The sequence below is a fragment of the Macaca fascicularis genome, chromosome 1 (genome assembly GCF_037993035.2).
Source record: "Macaca fascicularis isolate 582-1 chromosome 1, T2T-MFA8v1.1".
NCBI classification, from domain to species: domain Eukaryota; kingdom Metazoa; phylum Chordata; class Mammalia; order Primates; family Cercopithecidae; genus Macaca; species Macaca fascicularis.
In genome coordinates, this window is record NC_088375.1 from 13,522,854 (window position 1) to 13,550,756 (window position 27,903).

Sequence of the window (27,903 nt, forward strand, 5' to 3'; positions counted from 1 at the left end):
GTCCTCAGTTCCCCCTCATCTGAGGTATCTGTGCCAGCAGATTCATTCAGTAGGGGGCCAGGTTTCTGAAAAACAACTCAGACACATATGTTAAGATGTTATCTTTAGTTTCCATAGGGAAACCAAACATCTCGTAATTCTAGCTTTTTGGCTATTGTTTTAAGCTACTATTACCTTCTTGCTTATCAAGTCATTTATTTACTTCTCATGGCTAGCTTGGAATTTCCCTTGAAGGAACTCAAGATTTTCCTTTATTTCCCTGGTGGGGGTACCACAGACCCCTACAACGGGTTCCCTGCTGCATCTCAAGAAACCCCTGGTGCAACCTGTGTGCATAAGCACATTCCTGTGTACCTGGAAAGAAAGAGCTGTGTGAGCACGTGGCCCCAGGGGCCAACCCTAAGCAAGTGGTCCCTTTTCCCCCTTGCCTCATCTTCTAGAAAGCAAGAGCCCAGTCAGTGTGGCCGGTAGCCAGTGTGGCCAGCAGTCAGTGTCGCCGGTAGTCAGTGTCTCCGGTAGTCAGTGTGGCCAGTAGCTAGTGTGGCCGGTAGTCAGTGTCGCCTGTAGTCAGTGTCTCCGGTAGTCAGCGTCCCCGGTAGTCGGCGTCGCCGGCAGCCGGCGTCGCCGGTAGTCAGTGTCGCCAGTAGCCAGTGTGCCTGTGGAGATTTGTTGCAGCTCTTCTCTGTCCCTACTTCCATTTTTCTTCTTGGGTCCAGGTGAGATGTGCAAGCTCATGAATGTCTGTGCAGGGAGACGTACCTGAGTCCCCATGGAAGTACGGCGTCCAGACAGTCTCAGAAAGGCAGGGGTGTTATTCAGGTCAAGCCTCAAGGGCACCTGGCCAGGTAGGAGAAGCAGGGCCTCCGAAACCTTCTCACAGGGCTCTATCTTTAAAGCATGTGGTTGTCTTGAGCGCCATTGGCAAAAGCCATTTCCTTCTCCCCCACCAGGGATTTCCTCAGTTTTTTGCCCACCTCAGGGAAGGGGCTCCTTCCTGCCATCTCACTCCCAGATTAAGCAAGGTTAGGATCACCCAGGGGATGAGTCTGTTCCAGGACAGCAGGACAGACCAAGTGTGGGGAATGAAATCCTAAGCGCCACTAGGCCAAGGTGTAATGAGCCGGGAGCAGTGGCGGAGCAGTGCTTCCTTCCTCTCCTGCTGAGGAGCTCTGGGAAACTATGTTATCTAACCTCCTTGAATATGTTTCCTCATCTGAAAAATAAGAGGACTGGAAATGGACCTCCATGTTCCCCTGCAATACCAACAGTCAGTGATTCGGAGCCTTGCTACTCAAAGTGTGGTCCGTGGACCACAGCCTCACGAAGCTCGTTAGAAACGCAGGATCTCAGCCCCTACCCCAGAGCCCCTTGATCAAAATCTGCATTTGAAAATCCTCAGGCGATACATATGCACATTAAAATTCAAAAAGGACTGGTTGAGATAGCCCCTAAGGTACATGAGACACCCTGCGTGTCTCGTGCAAGGTAATTTGGTGGATACCAAAGAATCACGAAGTGGAAGCGGCTCACGGCCAGCAGGGGTGCTCCACCTTCGGTACAGGCCAGAATCAGCCTGGGAGATTGTAAAATACGGACATCCAGGCGTGCAGGGCCACAGTGCTGGGAGAAGCCAGAGCAGCCCCTTGGGAAGAGAAAACACAAACACCCACACACGAAATCACTTAAGGATCACTGAGGGCAACAAGAGTGACTGTCCTAGAAACAGTATCAGGGTGAGCTGAGGGTGGCAGAGCAGACTGTGGAGCAGGCCTATTTATTCAGTGCTCTCAAAAGAGGGCTTTTCATCCTTACATTAGAATCTCTTCCTTTAGTTACTGAGGGGCCTCTCATGGGAATCTGTTGTTACCTCTCCACCTTCTTCTTCTTTTTTTTTTTTTTTTTTTTTTTTGAGACAGAGTCTTACTCTGTCACCCAGGCTGGAGTGCAGTGCTGCAATCTCGGATCACTGCAACCTCTGCCTTCTAGGTTCAAGCAATTCTCCTGTCTCAACCTCCCAAGTAGCTGGGACTACAGGCACCCACCACCATGCCTGACTAATTTTTGTATTTTTAGTAGACAGGGGGTTTCACCATATTGGTCAGGCTGGTCTCAAACTCCTAACCTCAAGTGATCCACCCCGCCTCTGCCTCCCAAAGTGCTGGAATTACAGGCGTGAGCCACTGTGCCCGGCCTCTCCACCTTCTTAGGCAAGAATGCAGAAGATCGCAGGGAGGTAAGACTGTTGATGTTGTTGCTTGTTTTAAGATGGTCAGGTGCAAACTGCATAAATATATTTGCATATTCCGAGGAGGAAGAGCCCAGAGACGTGGACATTACAGGACGGAGGGGTGAGTGTAGGGCAGATCCCTCAGGGAGGGGTTGGTCTACCCCCCTGTGAAGTGTTAGCCTTGGCTGAGAAGATGCAAATGACAGATGACCCAACAAATATGGCCTGAACCATGAGGAGTACGTTTTTTCATTTCAAGGATCAGGAATAGACCTCCGAGGACCACCCAGCTCAAGGATCCAGGTCATTTTCTCCACTAGCCTCCTGACCCTGTCCTTGGTTGATTCCCCAGTGGTTATATGGCTCTGGCAGCTGCAAACACAACTCAGTCAAGGCGGTCAAACACAGAGCTTTCTCCCCTTGTCCCTCCATCAGGGAGGAAAACCCTCCCTATGAGTCCCTGCAGGTTTCCCCTAGTGTCCCACTGAGGAGGACAAGGTCACATTGTCAGGCTCACGACTATACCAAATGCCCTGCTTGGTGTCAGGTTCCAGCCCATGCTGAGGTTCGAGGAGAGTGGGCAGATGGGCAGACAGCTGAAAGAACACTCGTGGGGCCATAAGCAGGCGAAATGTAGTTTTATCCAGCAGGTCTCTCATCAGCAGCTGACTCACACTAGCTCTCTCACACTGTCCCCCTTGACTCGGCTGTCTGTTCTGGCTCTGTGGCTCATCTCAGCAGCCAGCTCCCACACACAGCTGCATGGCCGGCTCTCCCCTGCCTTCAGGGTCAGCAGCTTAACTCTTTCTCTCTCTGGGCACGAGCTGAGCTGTGCTATGCCCTGGCTCCCCCCGTCTGCTGCAAAATGGACAGCTTTGGCTCTCTTTCTCTGGGCACCAGCATGCCTGTACAATGTCAGCAGGGCAGTAATACCTTTTACAAACAATAGTGGCTTACAGCCAAATGATGGGCCTTCCCATGTAACGGCAATATGGCTGTGATAACAAGTGGAGTTATACGCCTGCGCTCTAAACTTGCTGAGTCACTCTGGATGTTTACCTCAGCCTATCCTTGACCAAAGCACAGCCATGTTCCTGACACACGTGCTCTGGCCCGACAGCAAGGGAGACGAGAAAGTGAGTCTGCCATTGTTAGCCCCTGGAGAGGAAAGACGGCCCTGCCGGCAGGGCAGCCAGTGGGGGCAACTGTGGGTGGTGTCCTACAGCCCCTGCTGTGGAGGAAGAGCTGCTGCCCTGAGTGGAAACAAAGATGGATGTGGGTGTGGAGTGGAGTAGGTGGGGTGGGGAACATTAAGGAGGGTCCTGTCCTAATGGCCATTCTGTGTAGACAGAGGGGCTGAGGTCCTCTGCTGAGGAGCAAAGGTCAGAAGTGATGAGGAAGTTATGAAGACTGGAAGAGGAGGATGAAGAGAGGGGAGATGATTTGGAGCAAGGGGTCCTATTGCCAGGTAGCTCTGAGGGCCTCGCAAAGGCTGGAGTGTGGCTGTCTGAAGGGCAGACTTTAGTGGGGGTCTCTCCAGCAGTGCTGAGCAGCCCCTCAGTGAGTGTGGAGAGGGGAGGAGTTGGGTCCACACCGAAGCAGGTTTTAGGGACAGAGGGAAGGGCCAGATAAGCAGACAGCTCTTGGGAGACAGTGGTGGAGGCGTTGGATCATGCTATTGAGGCTAAATATGGAGCCAGGGGAGGAGGAAGCAGCAGAGAAGGGGCCAAGGGAGAGGCTGGAGTCCGAGAGCACAGCCCCCGCTGGGGGCCAGGTCCAGGGGCCCGGGCTGTGGGTGGCAGACACGGGTTGGAGGGTGGCCTCAGAGGGAGGGCCTGAGAGGGAGGCCATGGAGGGATGGAACCCCCAGAGAGTCCCCCACCCTCTTATTTCATCTCCTGGACACAACAAGGAAAGCATAGCGCGCTGGCGGGACCTTCCCACAGGAAGCCTCCAGCCAGAAGTCTCCTGGGCGGAGAGGGTAGGGCCTGTAGAAAACGAGCCCTTCTTGTTGAACAGCGGAAGAATGAGGAAGGGCTGGGGGATCAGGGCCATCTTGACAGTGCCTGGGAGGGAGAGAGGCGACGGCAGCTGCAGGGGCCTGACGGGGCTGAGGGTCGGCTCTGCTGCTTCGCTGGTAACATTAGCTGTACCCTCCCTGCCACATGCCCCACCTGTGCACCCGCGCACACGTCCTCAAGGACTCACACATTCACACTTATACCCACACACCAGACACACACACACACTCACCCACACACTCTCACACTCACACTCCATACACTCACACACACATTCATCCCACATGCTCTCAGATATGCCTGTATTCACACACACCCTAACCCTCACACACACACACACCCCGCCACCCCACACTCTCCCACACTCACCCTCACGCCACCCCAAACCCTGACACACACCCTCACACACACAGACACCCACTACTCTTACACACACCCCACAGTCACACCCACCCCACACCCTCCCACACTCACACCCCCACCACAAACCCTGACACACACCCACACACCCACACTCACAGCACACATCCAATGCACACATTCACACAACCCACCTCACACCCTCCCACACTCACCCCTACCTCACACCCTCCCACACTCACACCCCCACCTTACAACCTCCCACACTCATGCTCACCCCACCCCACACCCTCTCACACTCACGCTCACCCCCACCCTACACCCTCCCACACTCACGCTCACCCCCACCCCACACCCTCCCACACTCACTCACCCCCACCCCACACCCTCCCACACTCACGCTTACCCCCACCCCACACCCTCCCACACTCACGCTCACCCCCACCCCACACCCTCCCACACTCACTCACCCCCACCCCACACCCTCCCACACTCACTCACCCCCACCCCACACCCTCCCACACTCACGCTCACCCCCACCCCACACCCTCCCACACTCACTCACCCCCACCCCACACCCTCCCACACTCACTCACCCCCACCCCACACCCTCCCACACTCACGCTCACCCCCACCCCACACCCTCCCACACTCACTCACCCCCACCCCACACCCTCCCACACTCACGCTCACCCCCACCCCACACCCTCCCACACTCACGCTCACCCCCACCCCACACCCTCCCACACTCACGCTCACCCCCACCCCACACCCTCCCACACTCACGCTCACCCCCACCCTACACCCTCCCACACTCACGCTCACCCCCACCCCACACCCTCCCACACGCTCACCCCCACCCCACACCCTCCCACACACTCACCCCTACCCCACACCCTCCCACACTCTCACACCACCCCACACCCTCCCACACTCACCCCCACCCCACACCCTCCCACACACTCACCCCCACCCCACACCCTCTCACACTCACGCTCACCCCCACCCTACACCCTCCCACACTCATGCTCACCCCCACCCCACACCCTCCCACACGCTCACCCCTACCCCACACCCTCCCACACTCACGCTCACCCCCACCCCACACCCTCCCACACGCTCACCCCTACCCCACACCCTCCCACACTCACGCTCACCCCCACCCCACACCCTCCCACACGCTCACCCCTACCCCACACCCTCCCACACTCACGCTCGCCCCCACCCCACACCCTCCCACACTCACGCTCACCCCCACCCCACACCCTCCCACACGCTCACCCCCACCCCACACCCTCCCACACTCACGCTCACCCCCACCCCACACCCTCCCACACTCACGCTCACCCCCACCCCACACCCTCCCACACGCTCACCCCTACCCCACACCCTCCCACACTCTCACACCACCCCACACCCTCCCACACTCTCACCCCACCCCACACCCTCCCACACACTCACCCCCACCCCACACCCTCCCACACTCTCACCCCCACCCCACACCCTCTCACACTCTCACCCCCACCCCACACCCTCTCACACTCACGCTCACCCCCACCCCACACCCTCCCACACTCACGCTCACCCCCACCCCACACCCTCCCACATGCACTCTCACCCCCACCCCACACCCTCCCACACTCTCACCCCCACCCCACACCCTCCCACACTCACGCTCACCCCCACCCCACAGCCTCCCACACACTCTCACCCATACCCCACACCCTCCCACACTCACGCTCACCCCCACCCCACACCCTCCCACACTCATGCTCGCTCCATCCCACACCCTCCCACACTCATGCTCACCCCACCCCACACCCTGACACACACCCACACTCTCACACATACATGCACACTCACACACACCCACCCCACATTCACACACCCGACCCCATGCCTTCCCACACTCACGCTCACCCCCACCCAACACCGTCCTACGCTCACGCTCACCCCACCCCACACCCTCCCACACTCACACCCCCACCCACACCCTGACACCCACACACATACCCCTCACATTCACACACCCCCACCCCCTCACCCACACACTTTCTCACACAGACTCACACTCACCCCCACCCTATACCCTCACGCTCACCCACCCTCACACACACACTCACCCCCACCTCTCTCCCTCATACCTGCTCACACACACACTGTGTCACACACACACACCCCCACCCCTCACCCTCACACACACACTCACCCCAACTCACACCCTCACACGCGCTAACACACACTCTGTCATCACACGCACCCCACCCCACACCCTCACACAGTCACACTTACCCACACTCACCCACACCCTCACACATACTTTCTGTCCCACACTCACACCCCACACACTCTCACACACACTCAACCCCACCCCACACTCACACCCTCCTACTCACCAACACACTCCCTCACACACAGTGCAGAGCCCTCCCCGAGACTGGGCCAGTGCACTCCAGCCTGGGTGACAGAGCGAGACTCTGTTTCAAAAAAAAAAAAGAATTTGGCAATATATCACAAAAGTAAATATGCATTTACCTTTGACCCAGTAATTCCAGAAATGTACCTTGAAGACACACCCACAACAATATGAGAATATGTAAATGCCCATAAATATATGGATTGAAAAATATACAGTATATCCACACGATGGAGTACTGTACTGTACTATGTAGTTATAAGAAAGAATGAGTACTATGTAGTTATAAGAAAGATCTTTTTTGCATATCAATGAACTAATATGTGGTGCTTTCTAAAATGTATTGTTAAATATAAAAACAAAGTTTAAAAGCACACACACACGTTATCTTTTTGTGTAAGAAAGGAGAAAGAATAAAATACACATGTAACTGCTTACTTTCTATGAAAATAAACACAGGACCAGCCTGGGAAACATAGTGAGGCCCAGTCTACAAAAAAAAAAAAAAAATTGTTTTTAATTAGCCAGGCATGGCGGCACACACCTGTAGTCTCAGCTACTCAGGAGGCTGAGGCAGGAGGATCACTCGAGCCCAGGAGTTTGAGGCTGCAGTGAGCTGTGATTGCGCCACTGCATTACAGCTTGGGTGACAGAGTGAGACCCCATCAGAAAGAAAGAAAGAAAAAAAGAAAAAAAGAAAGAAAGAGAGAGAGAGAAAGACAAAAAGAAAGAGAGAGAGAGAGAAGAAAGAGAGACGGAGAGGGAGGGAGGGAGGGAAGGAAGAAGAAAAAAGAAAAAAGAAGCATAGGAAAGTAGACCAATGTGATGGGGAGGAAGGAAGGGAGGGAGGGAAAAAGGGAGGGAGGGAAGGAGGGAGGGAGGGAGGGAATGAAGGAAGGAAGGAAGGAAGGAGGGAGGGAGGGAGGGAGGGAGGGAGGAAGGAAGGAAGGAAGGAAGGAAGGAAGGAAGGAAGGAAGGAAGGAAGGAAGGAAGGAAGGAAGGAAGGAAGGAAAAAAGAAGCATAGGAAAGAATAGACCGGAGTCCAATATGATTGGTTGCCCATAAGAGGTAGGTGGGAGGGGAGAAAAGGATTGGAATGGGCAGTGAAAGTGATGCCTGTGAGAATATCAATTAGCATCATTTTAACTTTGAAAGTATGATTGATGGTTTACATACTGAAGTAAATTAATACAATAAAGTCCAACAATTGTGAGGTGGGAAAAAAAACCTAAAACCGAAATAAAATATAAACAGAAACAAAAGATGATGGCCAGGGCCTCCTCCCACCTCATCTGTACCTTTGGGAACCAGTGTCACTTGTGTTTCTGCTCACAGTGACCTGTCCCCCAGCTCTCAGGCTTTAGTTGTTAGGCTTCCTTTGAAGCAGATTCTTATTAGACGGGGCAACTGTGATGTGTGTAGCACATGCTTTCTGTGAAACAGGTAGCACTACGGTGGTCTTAGTCACGGGCATCCATGTGTGTTGGGTTAGGGAGAATTTCTTCCGCCTCCCTCTAGAAAACAAATACATGCTTGGGATAGGGGTGACAGAGAGAGAGAGAGAGAGTGTGTGTGTGTGTGTGCGTGTGTGTGTGTGTTTATTGTTGCAAACAAACTCCCAACACAAAGTCTGTAAACTTTTTGGAAGGACAACAAATTAAAATTAATAAAGCAATTTTATTCATTAGAAATGTGTGTTTTGAGTCATAGATTGTTAGAAGAGGCCATTTGAGACACTCGGCTAGGCTTCGAAGCTTTAAGTCCGGGTTCTGGATCCACAAATGTTGGCTGTAGGACCTTTGGCTATTGGTTTAATTTCTCTGATTTTTGCACTTTGTTCCTTTGCAAAACAGAAATTAATATCGTCCTACCAACTCTATGGGCCGCTAGAGGAATGAATGACCAAATGTGTGTGAAAGTGATTGATGATTCACAAAGCACTACACAAATGTCAAGCATTACTTATGGTCATGGGGGTGATGGTGGTGGCAGCGGTGGGGGTGATGGAGAAGTTGTTCTGGAACCTTCTGTTCTTACTCTCCCCGGGATTGAGAAAGTTTTTCCAAACAAAAGCATCATGTCTTGCTCCTCTTACTCGAATGAGGCATTCCTTTCTCTTGTCCCAGGAGGGTTTTCTACCGAATGCTGCCCGTGCTCCCAGATGCCCCCCGGCTTGGACAGAGAAGCTGTAGGTGGTGGGAGGTGGGTCCCCTACCCTTGGAAAAGCAGCTCTTCTAACCCTTCTATTTGGTTACTTCTAGGGGCAGTAGAATAAAAGAGGGCATGTCTAATAACAGCACCACTAGCATCTCCCAAGCCAGGAAAGCTGTGGAACAGCTAAAGATGGAAGCCTGTATGGACAGGGTCAAGGTAAGCATGCGTGCGTCAGCCCCACCCTCCGCCCGAAGCTCAGCTCAAAACATTCTTCCTGCTTCCAGAGCAGCCCTGTGAGAGTTAACACGTCACCCAGCACAGCATCCAGCCAACCTTGGCAGCTGTAACATTTACAAATGAGTGTTTGCTTCAGAGTTCTAAGTGTGCCCAAGGATTCAAAGGATGCAAAACACACAGTGTGCATGAATTCCACAAGGAGTCACCAAAAATAGACTCATAATTCATCTCGGCTCTATTTAGCTCTGTTGTCGTGCCAATAAGCAAGAAAGAGAGTTTAGCCATGAGATCAATCGCTTTTCTGCTGTGATACAGTGCCTCTGAGGTTCAACAACATCGGATATTTTGACAGGATTATTGTTGAGGGTGGAGCTCTGAACCTTGCCTGGGTTTGTCAAATATTCCTTTGGGGAAAGTGAAGAAAGGCTCCAGACACCTCCCGTTGTATTCATTTCACTGATGAGTGCAGGTCTCTTCACGCTCGGAGGATTGAAGCAAGATGAGGCCACGTCTTCTCCAGATGCCACTCAGAGGTGAGCAGGAGGCCAGGCAAAGCATGTGGCTCTGAATGAGTGCATGAGCATGGCGCTCATTCACTGTAATAGAGTTGAAAGGAACCCCAACTCTGGTGTCAGGAGCCTGATGCCAGGAGGCTCCCTGTGTCTGTGGTCTTGGGGAACACAAATCAGGGGTCTCACTTGGGCATCTGGGATTCAAAAAACACAGAATTCATGGCAATGGGCGACTCCTGAAGCCTTCTATCGGCCCAACCTCCCTGACCCCGCCCTCAGGAGTCGCCCGTTGCCATGGATTCTGTGTTTTTTGAATCCCAGATGCCCAACTGAGACCCCTGATTTGTGTTCCCCAAGGCCACAGACACACGAGCCTCTGTGTGGACAGTTATTTTTTCCCCTGGAGCTCTGGGGGTACAACCTCTCTAAGGAGGCAGAAAATATGCACAGAAAGTGACATGAGGGTATATGAAGCAAGGAAGGAATCCAGCGTGATGTAAGTCGGTATCACTGGACCCATGTTACTAGAGCATCTACATCTCATACATACCGATACCAACTGCAAATTAGATGTCAGTCCTTGGTCTCCAGGCTAGAGGAGGGAGCAAGGTTAGCACCCAGAAACAATTCTAAGACAGAGCGGGTCCCAATAGTGTAGAAAGAGGTTTCAAATGAATGTTGCAGGCATCCCGTGCTCCAGCAGTGCAGACAGGAAAAGGATGAGGACTGTGGTGAAAGCCGTTGCTGGGCACCTAATCTATACTTGCAGGGTCCTGGGAGAGACATGTGAAGGCGACAGTCTCCTCCGTGTGGATCAGGGAAGACTTCTCGGAGTTGTGAGCTGTGGCTGGCTCTGAGCTGATAGTGGAGGAGGAAAGGCCAGTGTGAGCTAATCACGGTTCGTGTGGAGCAGCTGGGCAGCTGGAAGAGCTGCAGCTTGTGCTGGGAAGAGAGCTATGGGAGGAGGGTGCCATGCACACAGGTGCAGAAGCCGGAGCCATGAGGTGACAGGTGTTTGAGGTGCACCAACCTGTCAGCAATAGACGGAGTTGTCAGAGGCGAGGAGGTAGTTGAAGCTCTGAGTAATCAGGAGAGGCAAGGAGGGGCAGAAATCGGGTACAGTGTGGAGCAGACAGCAAAGATGGGATCAGGGAGGCAAACACACCAAGAAAAGCAACAGAACATGGAGAGTAAACGTGGGAGGCACTAGGGAGAGAGAAATTAGAATCCAACTGTCAAGCCCCACGGCCAGAGGCCTGAAAAGACCGTGGGTCCCAGTTTGGGCTATAAGGCAATTCTGTTTTGCCCGGGCATTCTCTTCCGGCAAGGAAGATAGATTCTGCAATAGCATCTTCACCTGCCACAAACACCACCCCAGGAGCCCCTGTGGGGACCGGGTGTCCTCACGAATGAACGCTTCTTCAAGAGTCACTTAGGCACACACGCTGTCACTGAAAGACGGAGGAAAGTTAAAGACAAATGAGTTACTACTGTATGAGTTCATTCTCACATTGCCGTGAAGACATACCTGAGACTGGGGGATTTATGAAGAAGTGTGACTGGCCCGTGGTTCCACAGGTGGTCCAGCAGGCACGATGCCGGCATCTGCTTGGCTTCTTGGGGCGGAGGGCGGGGAGGCCTCAGGAAACTTACAATCATGGCAGAAGGTGAGGGGTGAGCAGGCACATCTTACATAGCAGGAGAAAGAGAGAGAAGCGGGGGGCGCTACACACTTTTTTTTCTTTCTTTCTTTCTTTTTTTTTTCTGAGACGGAGTCTCGCTCTGTCGCCCAGGCTGGAGTGCAGTGGCGCGATCTCAGCTCACTGCAACCTCCGCCTCCCGGGTTCATGCCATTCTCCTGCCTCAGCCTCCCCAGTAGCTGGGCCTACAGGCACCTGCCACCACGCCCGGCCAATTTTTTGTATTTTTGGTAGAGACGGGGTTTCACCATGTTAGCCAGGATGGTCTTGATCTCCTGTCCTTGTGATCCGCCCGCCTCGGCCTCCCAAAGTGCTACACACTTTTAAACAACCAGATCTCTTGAGAACTCACTCACTATTACGACAACAGTACCAAGGGGGATGGTTTTAAACCCTTCATGAGGAACCACCCCCGTGTCCAATCACTTCCCACCACGCCCTACCTTCAACACTGGGGATTACAATTCGACTTAAGATTTGGGCAGGGACACAATCCAAACCGTATCAGTTACTCAGGTGGTATTCAATCAAAGGGATAGGCAGCCCAGACACGGTGGCTCACGCCTGTAATCCCAGCACTTTGGAAGGTCGAGGCAGGCGAATCACCTGAGGTCAGAAATTCGAGACTAGCCTAGACAACATGGTGAAACCCCATCTCTACTAAAAAATACAAAAATTAGCCAGGTGTGGTGGCACGTACCTATAATCCCAGCTACTCAGGAGGCTGAGGCAGAAGAATCACTTAAACCCAGGAGGTGGAGGTTGAAGTGAGCCAAGATTGTGCCACTGCACTTCAGCCTGGGCAACAGAGCAAGACCCCCTCTCAAAAAAAAAAAAAAAAAAAACAGGATAGGTCACCGTATTGCTGTGCTGACTGTAATGGAAGCATGGATGCAAGATTCCTCAGAGGGCCTGCCAGAGGCTAATTCAGATCCTGTGGTAATTCCAGGGAGTAGGCCAGTAACAGCTGTGTCAGATTCGGTTCAGAAGCAGAGTTGGTGGAAACAGAATGTTGTCATTGAAGAGAGAATGCCATGGCCACCTGAGGAGAGAGCTGAACCTAGGAACTGCATCTGTGCCAGAGATGCATGAGCACATATGGGTGGTTTTTGTTGTTGTTGTTGTTTTTCTTGCTTGGACAACCTTGAACATTAATATATAACATACAATTTATCATTTTAACCATTTTTAAATGTACAATTCAATTCAGCAGTATTAGGTGCATTCACAATATTGTGCAACCATCACCACCATCCATCTCCAGAACCTTCTCATGTTCCCACACAGAAACTCTGTACCCATTCAGTGCCAACTCCCCATTTGCCCTGCCCATCCCTGGTGACCACCATTCTACTTTTTGCCTCTATGAATTTGACTGCGCTAGGTATCTCATATAAGTGGGATCATACAGTATTTGTCCTTTTGTTCCTGTCTTATTTCACTCAACTTATTGTCCTCAAGATCCATCTATGTTGTAGCCTGTATCAGAACATCATTCCTTTTCAGGGCTGAGTTGTATTCCACTGCATGGATAGACCACATTTTGTTTATCCATTCATCCATTGATGGACACTTGGGTTATCTCCACCTTTGGACTATTGTAAATAATGCTGTTATGAACATGGGTATGCAAGTATCTGTTGGAGTCTTTGTTTATTGTTGTTGTTGTTGTTATTGTTTGAGATGGAGTCTCACTCTTTCACCCAGGCTGGAGTGCAATGGCGTGATCTCGGCTCACTGCAAGCTCCGCCTCCCAGGTTCACACCATTCTCCTGCCTCAGCCTTCCCAGTAGCTGGGACTACAGGCACCCGCCACCACACCTGACTAATTTTGTTTTTGTATTTTTAGTAGAGACGAAGTTTCCCCGTGTTAGCCAGGATGGTGGTCTCGATCTCCTCACCTTGTGATCCACCCACCTCGGCCTCCCAAAATGCTGGAATTACAGGCGTGAGCCACCACTCCCGGCCTGGAGTCTTTACTTTGGTTCTTGTGGGTACCCACAAGTGGAATTGCTGGATCATATGGTAACTCTATGTTCAACCTTTTTACTTTTTTTTTTTTTTTTTTTGAGAGACAGAGTCTCACTCCGTCGCCCAGGCTGGAGTGCAGCGGCATGATTTCAGCTCACTGCAACCTTTGCCTCCTGAGTTCAAGCGGTTCTCCTCCCTCAGCCTCCCGAGTAGCTGGGATTACAGGCGTGCACCACTACACCCAGCTAATTTTTGTTTTTAGTAGAGACAGGGTTTTACCAAATGTTGGCCAGGCTGGTCTCGAACTCCTGACCTCAGGTGATCCGCCTGCCTTGGCCTTCCAAAGTGCTGGGATTACAGGCGTGAGCAACTGCGCCCGGCCTTATGTTCAACCTTTGGAGGAACTGTCGCACTGTTTGCACAGAGGCTTCATCACTTCACATCATTACCAGCAATGCATAGGAATTCCAGTTTCTCCACGTCCTGACCAGTACTTGTTTTTTTTTTTTTTTTTTAATTAATGTATTTACTTTAATTGACAAGTAAAAATTAAAGTCACTCACTATCACAACGACAGTACCAAGGGGGATGGTGTATATTTATGGTGTACAACATGAAGTTTTTGACATAGGCATACATTGTGGAATGGCTAAGTCAAGCCATTTAACATATGTATTCTCTCACATACTTAGTTTTTTGTGGTGAGGACCCTTCAAACCTATTCTCTTAGCAATTTTCAAGTATACAATACCTTGTTATTAATTGTAGTCACCACGATGTGCAATAAATCTCTTTAATTTATTTCTTCTAGCTGAATTTTCCTTTTTTTTTTTTTTTTTTTTTTTTTGTGATGGAGTCTTGCTCTGTCACCCAGACTGGAGTGCAATGGCGCAATCTCGGCTCACTGCAAGCCCTGCATCCCGGGTTCAAGCAATTCTCCTGCCTCAGCCTCCTGAGTAGCTGGGATTACAAGTGTGCACCACCACATCCAGCTAATTGTTGTATTATTAGTAGAGACGGGGTTTCGCCATGTTGGCCAGGCTGGTCTCAAACTCCTCCTCTCGGGTGATCCTCCCGCCTCAGCCTCCCAAAGTGCTGGGATTACAGGCCTAAGCCACAGCAGCCAGCCCTGAAACTTTGTGTCCTTTGACCAACGTCTCTCTAATCTCACCGCTCCACAGCCTCAGGTAGCCACCATTGTACTCTCTATTTCTATAAGGCTGACTCTTTTACACTCCACATATAAGTGAGATCATGCAGGATTTGTCCTGTGCATGGCTTATTTCATTTAATATAATATCCTTCAGGGTTACCCATATTTTCTCAAATAACAAGATTTCCTCCTTTTTTGGGGCTCAGTAGTATTCCATTGTGTAAATATACCACATTTTCTTTATCCATTCACTCGTTGTTAGACAGGCTGATTCCATAACTTGGTTGTTTTGACTAATGCTGCAATGAACTCAGAAGCACAGATCTTTCTTTGACATACTGATTTCGTATCCTCGGGTTATATACCTAGTAGTGGGATTGCTGGATCGTATGGTAGTTCTATTTTTAATTTTTGAAAAACATCCACACTGTTTTCCAAAATGGCTGTACTAATTTAATTCCCACCAATGGTATACCAGCGTTCCCTTTTCTCCAAACTCAGCAACACTTGTTATCTTGTGTATTTTTGATAATGGCCATCCTAACAGGTTTGACGTGATATCTTGCTGTAGCTTTAATTTGTATTTCCCTGATGATCTAGTGATGTCTGTTTTTTTATTAATAGTCACCCTAATGAGTGTGAAGCTCACACATGGTTTTCAGCCCTAGACATCCCTGGTTTCCGGGCACAGTGTGACTTTGCAGAAAAATCTATGTGATGCAACGCTTGACAAAAAAAAAAAAAAAAAAGGTGCATCTTGGTATCAGCCAGACTATAAGAATGTGGAAAGAAAGGGGAGCTGTCAAGGGCCTTGAGGAGGGAAGAAAGAGGAAGTCACCAGGGAAAGGCAGTGGCCTTTCTGGGATGGGTGCAAGGTTAACTGCCAGAGAGGAGGAAGGAAAGAGGGACCCTGGACAGGAAAGGACAGAAGGCAACCCTGGGGAAGGAGGAGAGGAGCAGTTTTTAGAATCCACTGAATTTGCACACACATGTCAGAAATACCAGGGACAGATGACAACACTGAGATGGGGTTTCACTATGTTGGTCAGACTGGTCTCAAACTCCTGACCTCATGATCCACCCGCCCTGGCATCCCAAAGTGCTGGATTACAGGCGTGAGCCACCACACCCAGCTGGTGTTTGAGACCAGCCTGACCAACATAGGGAAACCCCATCTCTACTGAAAATACAAAACTTAACCGGGCGTGCTGGCACGCGCCTGTAGCCCCAGCTACTCAGGAGGCTGAGGCAGGAGAATTGCTCGAATCCGGGAGGCGGACGTTGCAGTGAGCCGAGATTGCACCACTGCACTCCAGCCTGGGCGAGACAGCAAGACTGCATCTAAAAAAAAAAAAAGAAAGAAAACACTGAGATGGATTTTCCAGGGAAGAAGAGAAGGCTAGGCCCATACTGACCGCATGGTGAGAATGCGGAGTGGGTGAATGTGCACACGATGGGGGGGCAGGCTGCATGGGAACCAGCTGGAGGGTCCATGGGAGGAATCATGGCAACGCCTAGGCCCACAGAGCTGGCTCCCAGGTGAGAGCACGGCAGATGGGAACCCAGAGAGGACATCCCAGGCAAGGGCAGGTACCAGCAGGAAACCAAAAGGGAGCCCCCGGGATGGCACAGTGTGTAGCCAACCGTAGGGCCCATCGCCAGGCTCTGTAGCTTACTGTGCTCAGAAGAGTTTCTAAGGAGGAAGGAAGGAAAAGAAGGCATTTGCCGCCTAGGAAAATAAAGGGGAGATCTGTCATTGGGAAGAGAAAGGAAAATATAACTGCATTAAGCAGTTCTGGGGTTGCAAAAGAAAGAAAGAGTAATAGTGCCAATTCAGAGAGGTCTGCACGATTCGTGGAGGAAAAACGTAGCTGAAATATTCATTATCGTCTTGAAGTTCTCTTTGTCCCCATTTGCACAAAAGCTCAAGTGCAAATATAGACTTTTTTTTTAGTAGGGGATATAGATTGAGGCTTTACACCACAAAGCCCATAGCAAGACCTTAAACCCACACACAGTGTGGTTCAGAGACCTCCTCCCTGCCTCCATTCATTTAATGTTTATCGAGAACCCCCTGCTGCTTGGCCCTTCTCCCAAATTACCACCCCCAATCCGTGGGACTCTTCTCCATCTTGCCTAGAAGCACATCAAAGCATTTCTCAACAAACATGTGTGTTCTTTGCAAACTCTTAGCAGCAGCTAAAAACAAGTAATGTTCTCCAGGTTGTCACCAGCATGAGGAGGATTCACCATGGAACCTGTATTGCCTCACAAAAAGCACAAAGCTTGGAAAATAATACCCAGGTTTCTAAAAAAGAAAGAGCACATGAAAGTTGAATTTTGGAAACTATATGGGTTCCCAGGGAAAGAATACCATTAGAGCCTTATTCTTTTTCTCACCCATCAGAAGTTCAAACAATCTAAAACTCTATTAGAAAAGTACGTATATGGTCGGGCACAGTGGCTCACGCCTGTAATCCCAGCACTTTGGGAGGCCGAGGCGGGCAGATCATGAGGTCAGGAGATCGAGACCAGCCTGGCCAACATGGTGAAACCTCTCTCAACTAAAATACAAAAAAACATTAGCCAGGCTTGGTGGCACACGTCTGTAGTCCCAGCTACTTGGGAGGCTGAGGCAGGGGAATCGCTTGAACCCGGGAGGCACAGGTTTCAGTGAGCCCAGATCATGCCACTGCACCCCAGCCTGGCAACAGAGTGAGACTCCGTCTCAAAAAAAAAAAAAAGTACATATATGACAGTGATCACTAAATAGAGAAAATCTGACAAGTGATTGTGGCAGGTCAGAGCTGAGCAGAGTGTAAGAGGCCTCGCTGGAGAAAACAGTTCCTGAAGCCAGCCTGCACAGCCACAATGCAGAGTTCAGCCACTGAGAAGTCGTTCTCCCAAGGGTGAAGCACAGCGCTCCCAGGCAGAGCCGGGACACAGGCTCCCAGGCGGGCTTCCACGCTGCCTTCCACGTGCCATCCCTCAGGGTGCCCTGATTCTCCTGCCCCAGAGGAAAGGGAAGTTGCTGACATTGGGTCAATCCTACGTCTGTGACTCAAGCGGCTCTGGGGTGGACAGACACCCTCGAGCAAGCCCAACTCTCAGCCAGGGACTGGGAGGAACTGATGGAATGGCCAAGGAAAACTGGCCAAGGAACATTCTACCCAGTCTCGTTTGCCCTGGCAGATAATTTCAACATCCATGGGGTGGGTGTGCTCACAATTCCTACAAGGGCTGCCCTTAAGCTGAGATTAACTTTGCAAGCGCAAGCTTTATTTGCTGAGTGTTGACAGATCAGTATATTGTTGGGCCTGTGTTCTATAGACTAGTGAAAACATGAGTGCAAGAAGAGAGGAATTTCAGGCGATGGATGCACTCAAAGTTGAAGCCCAAGAAATGCAGGAGAACTGGCTACAGATGGCCCTTGACTTACAATGGGGCTACCTCTCAATAAACCTATTATAAATTGAAAGTTCAACTTATGATATTTTCAACTTAGCGATGGGTTTATGTGGATGTGATCTCCCCTGGTAAGTGGAGGAGCGTACTGAATGCATATTGCTTTCTGCCACTGTCAATTTGAAAAAATCATTCAGCCAGACCATCGGACGTCAGGGACCCTCTGCATTTAGAGTGAAATAGTGCAGAAAGATACTGACATCAAAGAAAAGAGATTGTGGCGGGGCGCAGTGGCTCAAGCCTGTAATTCCACCACTTTGGGAGTCTGAGACCAGCTTGGTCAACGTGGTGAAATCCCATCTCTACTAAAAATACAAAAATTAGCCAAGTATGGTGGTGGGCACCTGTAATCCCAGCTACTCGGGAAGCTGAGGCAGGAGAATCACTGGAACCCAGGAGGTGGAGGTTGCAGTAAGCTGAGATCGCACCACTGCACTCCAGCCTGGGCAACAGCGTGAGACTCCATCTCAAAAAAGAAAAGAAAGAAAGGATTGTGTCGTGACAGATACTGGCAGTTATTAACAATCTTCCTTCATAAAAACTAAGAGAAATTTGGAGAAAACAGAAGAAGAGAAAGAGCTATTTTTAAAAAGGGTATCATCTGATGCTTAAAAGAAAGGAGAACAAATAATCAAAAAAATCGTCAGGAAATGCAAGGACACAAAAGTTGAATTTACAAGTCTTCAAGATATTTCTTGTATATACTCTCCTTATTCTGTTGATAATTTCTTTCAAACCATAAATTAACGAGAGTGAGCTGAGCACATCTCTAAGCATGCAGCTTACTTAAAGCGCTTCCAACAAAGAAGCAGGACATCTGGTGGGTTGAAGTGAGAATGTAAAAAAGTCATATCCTTTTCAGGGGCCTTTAATGCTTGTTTTGAAAATACTACTACTTCTCTGTTCATTACAATGGCACTTGTTTTTGTTGTTGTTGTTCTTGCTGTTTTTTGAGATGGAGTCTCTCTCTCTCTCTCTGTTGCCCAGGCCAGAGTGCAGTGGTGCGATCTCCCACGCCCACAGGTTGAGACTCTGTCTCAAAAAAAAAAAAGGAAAAATAAAAAAAGACTCACACTTGGAAATAACTGAAATGTCTAAGGATAGGAGACGGCTTAAATAAATTACTGTACATCGGGGGAAAATAGATATTAAAAATGACATTTTAGGAGAATATTTCCTGGCCTGGATATATGATCACAATATACTGTTCAGTGATAAACCAGGTTATAAAAAAACAATAAATGTACATTATGGCCCCAGTTTTATAATAAATGTAAAACAAATATAGATGGAAAAACATCAAAAGGTAGTGGTTATAGATCATTCCAATTATCCTCTTTATATTTGTCAGCATTTTCCAAAAATTTAAAAAATAAGCAAGTACCTAATCTTAACACTTTGAGAGGCCAAGATGGGAGGATCACCTGAGGTCAGGAGTTCAAGGCTAGCCTGGACAACATGGTGAAACCCTGTCTCTACTAGAAATACAAAAATTGGCCGGGCGTGGTGGCATAGGCTTGTAATTCCAGCTACTCGGGAGGCTGAGGCAGGAGAATTGCTTGAACCAGGGAGGCAGAGGTTACAGTGAGCCGAGATGGCGCCACTGCACTCCAGCCTGGGCGACAGAGCAAGACTCCGTCTCAAAACAAAAGAAACAAACAAACAAAAAAGATATTCTAGTACTGTATTTTTACCATACCTTTTCTATGTTTAGATATGTTTAGATACACAGATACTTACCATTGTGTGACAGTTGCCTACAGTATTCAGTATAGTCACATTCCTGTAATCCCAGCACTTTGGGAGACCAAGGCAGGAGGATCACTTGAGTTCAGGAGTTTGAGACCAGGGTGGGCAACAGAGTGAGGCCCTGTCTCTACTAAAAATTCAAAAAAGTAAGCTGGATGTGGTGCACACCTGTAGTCCCAGCTGCTTGGGAGGCTGAGGCGGGAGGATCGCTTGAGCCCAGGAGTTTGAGGCTGCAGTGAGCCCTGATCATGCCACTGCACTCCAGCCTGGATGAGAGTGAGACCCTGTCTCAAAATAATTAATTAATTAACATTTCCAAAGTTTGTAGCTTAGGAGCAGTAGGCTATACCCTGTAATCTATAGGCTATACCCTAGTGTGTAATCGGATAGACCATCTAGGTTTGCGGAAGTACACTCTGTGGTGTTCTTACAATGATGAAATCACCTAACAAGGCGTTTCTCAGAACATAGCCCCGTCATTAAGCAACACATGACTGTATACACAAGAAAGTGTTTGAATCAATATCAAATTTCCCTATGGAAAGGGATACCAATTTATGTTTTTATCAGTCATGTATGGCTGTTTTCCCACATTCTCGCCCTAAACGCCATTCATTATGCCATACCAATTTAAAAGATAATAATAATAGTAGCCAACACTTACTGAGTGCTTACTGTGTGCTGTTCTGAATAAGTCACGTTAAATTCACTCAATTCTCATAGCAGTCCAATGAAGTGGGTACTCCATTATATAAAGGAGGAAACTGAGGTCTATAAAGATTAATTAACTAGCCTAAAATTCAGCAGCTGGCAAGTGGTGAGAGCCCAGGGATAGGAAACTAGGGAGTGCGTCTCCAGAGCCTTCGCTCTTAACCTTTATGTCATACCATCTCTTGATTGCTGACGCCTCGTTATTTTAACATACATTTCATTGACTGTTACTGGAATTAAACTAATTTTGTATGTTAAATTCTTCTTTTGCTAATTGGCTATTCCTACCCTTTACCCAATTTTCTATTGTAGTATTATATAGTATTTTAAGGCTGGCACAGTGGCTCACGCCTGTAATTCCAGCACTTCGGGAGGCCAAGGCAGGTTTGCCTGAGCACAGGAGCTCAAAACCAGCCTAGGCAACATGGCAAAAACCCATCTCTACAAAAAAATAAAAGATATAGATATAGATAAAATTAGCCGGGTGTGGTGGCATGTACCTGTAGTCCTAGCTAGAGGCTAATGTGGTAGGATCACCTAAACCTGGGAGGTCGAGGTTGCAGAGAGCCAAGATTGCGCCACTGCACTCCAACCTGGGTCACAGAGTGAGACCCTGTCTTTTAAAAATTTATTTAGCCCGGGAACGGTGCTCACACTTGTAATCCCAGCACTTTGGGAGGCTGAGGCGGGCGGATCACCTGAGGTCAGGAGTTCGAGACCAGCCTGACCAACATGGTGAAACCCCGTCTCTACTAAAAATACAAAAATTAGCTGGGCATGATGGCGGGCACCTGTAATCCCAGCTACTCGGGAGGCTGAGGCAGGAGAATTGCTTGAACCTAGGAGGCAGAGGTTGCAGTGAGCCAAGACCGCGCCATTGCACTCCAGCCTAAGTGACAGAGTAAAACTCCATCTCAAAAAGAAAAAAAAAGAAACAGAAGAGATGAAACTAATGAGTTGGAAAGGAAGGTGGAAAAGCTAAGGAAAGAATTGGAGGGAGGTAGGAGGACCGCTGGAAAGAGCGGAGCGTGTCACACATACTGTGGAAAACCGCAGTGATGACCTGGAGACAGGCTTCAGAAAGGTGCACAGGAAACAAAAGAAACAGATGGAATGTCAGATCGAAGCAATTAGAAGCTGATAGAAATCCAGACTGACAACAGCATTCCCACATTTGTATGCGAATGTTCCTGGCAGAGAGAGTAAATGGAATAGAAAATACTCTTAAGGATATAACATGAAACGACTTCATTAAATAAAGGAAGACCTGAATCTGCAGGTCCGAACTGCTTGCCATATTCCAGAAAAGAGTGTGAGAGAAATGATCGACACTGAGACACAAATACTGCTGAGGGTCTTAATCTCAAAAGGAAAGAGTGATCTCCCCATCAACAAATAAGTCAACAGCAAAAAGCAAAACAAAAACAATACTACTAATAAAGAGCCCGTTAAGAATATAGGCAGAAGAGGCCAGGGCGCAGTGGCTCACACCTGTAATCCCAGCACTTTGGGAGGCCGAGGGGGAGGCGGATCACCGGAGGTCAGGAGTTCGAGACCAGCCTGGCCAACATGGTGAAACCCCGTCTCTACTGAAAATACAAAAATAAGCTGGGCGTAGTGGCGGGCGCCTGTAATCCCAGCTACTCGGGAGGCTGAGGTGGGAGAATCGCTTGAACCTGGGAGGCGTTCAAACACTGCTTCAGTAAACAAGGAAGGAGGTCATGAGGAATCTAATGAGCCAAGATCGTGCCATTGCACTCCAGCCTGGGCAACAAGAGCAAAACTCCATCTAAAAAAAAGAAAAAAAAGAAAAGAATATAGGCAGAAGAAGCAGTCAGTTAGGACAAATACCCCTAACCTTGATTACATTCTTTTTTTTTTTTTTTTTTTTTGTTGAGACAGGGTCTCGCTCTGTCACCCAGGCTGGAGTGCAGTGTCGTGATCTTGGCTCACTGCAGCCTCCGCCTCCCCAGCTCGAGCAATCCTCCCACTTCAGCCTCCCAAGTAGCTGGAACTAGGTTTTGCCATGTTGCCCAGGCTGGTCTCTAACTCCTGAGCTCAAACAATCCTCCCACCTTGGCCTCCCAGAGTGCTGGGATTACAGGCGTGAGCCACCACACCCAACCTGGGTACATTCTTAATATGTGTTAGGAGCTTGAATTTTCACACCAGCCCTGAGATGTTGGTGCTATGAATACCCATTTCACAGACAAGAAAACAGGGCCAGGCCAGGTGCAGTGGCTCACGCCTGTTGTCCCAGCACTTTGGGAAGCCAAGGAGGGAGGATCACTTGAGGTCAGAAGTTTAAGACCAGCCTGGCCAACATGGTGAAACTCCATCTCTACTAAAAATACAAAAATTAGCCAGGTGTCATGGCGAGCACCTGTAGTCCCAGCTACTTGGGAGTCTGAGGCAGGAGAATTGCTTGAACTTAGGAGGAGAAGGTTTCAGTGAGCCAGGATCATGTCACTGCACTCCAGCCTGGACAACAGAGCAAGACTCTATCTCAAAAAAGAGAAATGAAAAAAAGAAAAGAAAAGAAGAGAGAAGAGAAGAGAAAAGAGAAAAGAGAAAAGAAAAGAAAAGAGGTCCAGAGTTGCCATTTGATGAAGGAAGGATACAAACCCAGAACCTTGGGTGCTATCACTACACTACAGTGCCTCACCCACAAAGGAGGAAAATCTCAGTCTGGACAACACTTCACCACAGTTCTGAAGATGTCAGCCCAAGGAGAAACAGCATCTACAGTGAATTCTCTACCCAACCAAGTGGCCATTTATGTCCATGGCAACATATATATATTCTCAATTATGCAGAAGTTTAAATGTAATGCAAATACGTGCTGCTTTTCTTTAGCAAACTTATTTCATTTTATTCAATTGAATTTCATTATAGGAGATTTTTATTTCTATATTTCTATCTCCTATATTTCATTATAGGAGATAATTATGCACATTACAGATGTGCATAATTATGTTAATTTACACATGATAATATACATTAAGACCATAAGAAAGCTTCTGAGAAAATTCCTGCTCAGTCAAAAGGTCCTCCCGAGCAGGGGCTGAGGGTCTTGCACGTGGCTGGATCCACACACGATCTGAGTCATAGGAGGCACTGAAGGATGGGCTTGATGTACTTGGAACAGCTCAGTCACCTGTTTTGATGCAGGGCCTGTTGCAGGTGTGATGACTACAGTCAGGATGATGAGTGCTAAAGGAATTTGCCAAGGCAGTCATAGGCTTAAAAAAAAAAATAGCAGATTTATTAGAGGGAAAGTACATTGCAAGGAATCAACGGGCAGCACAGCAGAAAAGGGACTGTCTTCAAAAAGGCAAGGGCTGGAAGGAGGCTTTACAGGGTCATGCTGGAGGGGTTTCGTGCAGTTACAGTCCTGCTGCTGGGGCTACGTGCAAAGTGAGGGAACAGGATGTTGTGCAAGGGGCTGTTTGTGGTTAGCCGTCTCTCAGAACAATTGTTCTCCCCAACCTGGGACCCCTTCCTCATTGTTGCCTACTTATGAAGATTTCTGGGCCCAAATCAATGTTATAGAAATGGGATCAGGTGAGACAATCCATGTATCACCTACGAATAGACTCAAAAGAATTGGAAGTAGGGTCTTGAAGAGAAATCTGTACATCCATATTAATAGCAGCTTACTCACGATAGCCAAGGCATAGAAGCTACCTAAATGTCTATCAATAGATGAATAGATAAACAAAATGTAGTATATACTTAAAACAGAATATGGTTCAGCCTTAAACAGGAAGGAAACTCAGACACATGTGACAACATGAATGAACCTTGAGGACACTGTGCTAACAGAAGTAAGCCAGGCACAAAAAGACAAAATATTGTATTCCGCCTATAAGAGGTACCTAGAGTAGTCAAATTCATAGAAACAAATAGGAGAATGGTGGTCTCCAGGGGCTGGGGGAAGGAGAGAATGGAGAGTTGTTTAATGGAAGCAGAGTTTCAGTTTTGCAAGTTCTGGAGAGGGATGGTACTGATAGTTGCACAAGAATGTGAATATACTTAATACTACTGAACTGTATACTTAAAAATAGTTAAGACGATGCATTTTATGTCATATATGTTTTATAGAAATACACCTATATGTATATATATGTACACATATATTTGTATAAACATATAGTCCTATAATTAAACATTTTTTTTTTTTTTTTTTTTTTTTTGAGACGGAGCCTCACTCTGTGGCCCAGGCTGGAGTGCAGTGGCCGGATCTCAGCTCACTGCAAGCTCCGCCTCCCGGGTTTACGCCATTCTCCTGCCTCAGCCTCCCGAGTAGCTGGGACTACAGGCACCCACCACTTCGCCCAGCTAGTTTTTTGTATTTTTTAGTAGAGACGGGGTTTCACCGGGTTAGCCAGGATGGTCTCTATCTCCTGACCTCGTGATCCGCCCGTCTCGGCCTCCCAAAGTGCCAGGATTACAGACTTGAGCCACCGCACCCGGCCAATTAAACATTTTATGCTGGGTGCAGTGGCTCACGTCTGTAATCCTGGCACTTTGGGAGGCCAAGGTGGGAGAATTGCTTGAACTCAGGAGTTTGAGACAAGTCTGGGAAACAAAGCGAGACCACATCTCTACCAAATTTTTTTTTTTGTTAATTAACTGGACATGGTGGTATGTGCCTACTCAGGAGGCTGAGGCGGGAGGATCATTTGAGCCCAGAAGACAGAGGCTGCTTTGAGTTATGATCTCACCACTGCACTCTAGCCAGGGCAACAGAGCAAGACTTTATTTCAGTAATAATAATAATAATAATAATACTTTTAAGAAAACGCTTTCAAGACAAAGTTATCTCCAAATCCAGCTTCCATCACTATAGAGCATTCAGAATCAACAAGTCTTCGTGCTGTTGGACCTGCTGTGCTGGAGGGCTTCATGTCCATCAGATAAATATTAGCATTCCCTCTGAGTCTGTATGAGATTGGGCTTGAGGCATCCTTCATAGCATTGTCAAGGCACCACTCACGCCCAGATCTTCAGCACTGGTAGCATCCCCGTTCTCATTAGATAGCACAGCCATTTTCCCCAGTCTCTCCTATCTTTTAGAGCAGCGGTTCCCAATCTTTTCGGCACTGGGAACTGGTTTCATCAGAGACAGTTTTTCCACAGGCAGTGGGGGACGGTTTGGGGATGACTCAAGCATTACATTTATTGTGCACTTTATTGCTATTATTATTACATACTCACCATAATGTAGAATCAGTGGAAGCCCTAAGCTTGTTTTCCTGCAACTAGACAGGACAGGTATTGGGAGACAGTGACAGATCATCAGGCATTAGATTCTCATAAGGAGCATGCAAGCTAGATTCCTTGCATGCACCGTTGACAATAGGGTTCACGCTCCTATGGGAATCTAAGGACTCCGCTGATCTGACAGGAGGCGGAGATCGTGCGGTAATGCTCACTTGCTCGCTCGCCGCTCACCTCCTGCTGTGCAGCCCGTTTCCTAACAGGCCATGGACTGGTACTGGTCCCTGGCAGGGGGTTAGGGACCCCTGTTTTAGAGCACTGTTGAAAGACAGAACACTCATGATTTCACTCATCATGGAGACATCAGTCTGATACCTCCTGACCTCAAGTGATCCACCTGCCTTTACCTCCCAAAGGTGATCTGCCTCCAATATCCATCACTGGGATCCAAATGGTCTTTGCCAAGTTATAGTTTCTGGGTCAGAATTCTGTTTAATTCTTTATCAGTGTGATAGAGTCAGTCTTCTCAATTCTTACTCTTAATAGCCTTCAGATCTGGGTATCAGACAACTTTCTTACTCCATGGACTGAAGGTACCAAATAAGGGACCTCTGTCCATCTGTGTCAGCTTATGGAATGCACAAACATCAGTAGCAGCAGCAAAAAGAACACTAGGTCACCAGTGAGGCTGATGTCGAACTCCATAGGAACAACTAGGCAGTGTACTGCCTCGTATTTCAAAAGTTCCACCCTGAGAGGCTGTCAAACCTAAGCGAACCTAAGTAGGCATATACCACCATGTCCAGCTAATTAAAAAAAAATTTAGTAGAGATGGGGGTCTCGCTATGTTTCCCAGACTGGTCTCAAACTCCTGAGCTCAATCAATTCTCTCACCTTGGGAGCCTGACGAAGAGCTTGCACCAGCCCATTGTGGTTGTTCTTTATTCCCAGGACCTTTGGGGTTCTTCTAGTCACTGCCACAGTGTTTTGTTGTTGTTGTTGCTTGTTTGTTTGTTTTTGAAACAGAGTCTCACTCTGTCACAAGCCCAGGCTGGAGTGCAGTGGCACGATCTCAGCTCACTGAAACCTCCACCTCCCCGGTTCAAGTGATTCTCCTGCCTCAACCTCCTGAGTAGTTGGGATTACAGGCGCCTGCCACCACCATGCCCGGCTAATTTTTGTATTTTTAGTAGAGATGGGGTTTCACCGTATTGGCCAGGCTGGTTTCGAACTTCTGACCTCAGGTGATCTGCCCACCTCGGCCTCCCAAAGTGCTGGGATTACAGGCACACCACTGTGCCGGGCCAACTGCCACACTGTTTCTTTAGACTCTGACTTGCTCAGAGATGACCTTCTGTTCAGGTTTCTTGCCAGCACCATGGCCCGGGTGGTCTCCTGCCTCCTCTGGACTCTGCACATACATGTGTGTAACATGGGATCCAGCCAGCTGACTGAATCGAAATAACTTCCACACAGGGATGGCATGGTAGGAAAGAAGTTGCAGGGTTATTCAATCAATGTAAACTTAGAATTAAGAATAACTGGCCGGGCGTGGTGGCTCATGCCTGTAATCCCAGCACTTTGGGAGGCCGACGCAGGCAGATCATAGGTCAAGAGATCAAGACCATCCTGGCCAACACGGTGAAACCTGGTCTCTACTAAAAATACAAAAATAAGCTGAGCATGGTGGTGCACGCCTGTGGTCCCAGCTACTCGGGGGGCTGAGCAGGAGAATCGCTTGAACCCGGGAGGCAGAGGTTGCAGTGAGCTGAGATTGCGCCACTACACTCCAGCCTGGCGACAGAGCGAGACTATGTCTTAAAAAAATAATAATAACTATGGTGACCGCTCTTACAAAATGTAATTTTTATCATTCTTCTCAGAAATCCATACGATGTAAAAATAAACATTTGTCGGCAGTAGACTATGACAATCCTAGAAAATACTTACATTAAATCCTAGAAAATACTTACATTAAAATGGGGGAGGGAGAAGAGAGGAGA

The 27,903-nt window shown here is 48.6% G+C and overlaps 1 protein-coding gene across 1 annotated transcript in view; it reads left to right on the forward strand.

Annotated features, from left to right (window-relative positions):
- The window catches only part of GNG4 (G protein subunit gamma 4), a 95,058-nt gene that overhangs the window by 53,070 nt on the left and 14,085 nt on the right, over positions 1–27,903 (forward strand). Inside the window, exon 3 of the mRNA XM_045391508.2 lies at positions 9,287–9,395. Coding sequence (XP_045247443.1) covers positions 9,309–9,395 — 87 coding nt within the window. The 5' untranslated portion in view covers positions 9,287–9,308. The remainder of the gene's footprint in view (positions 1–9,286; positions 9,396–27,903) is intronic.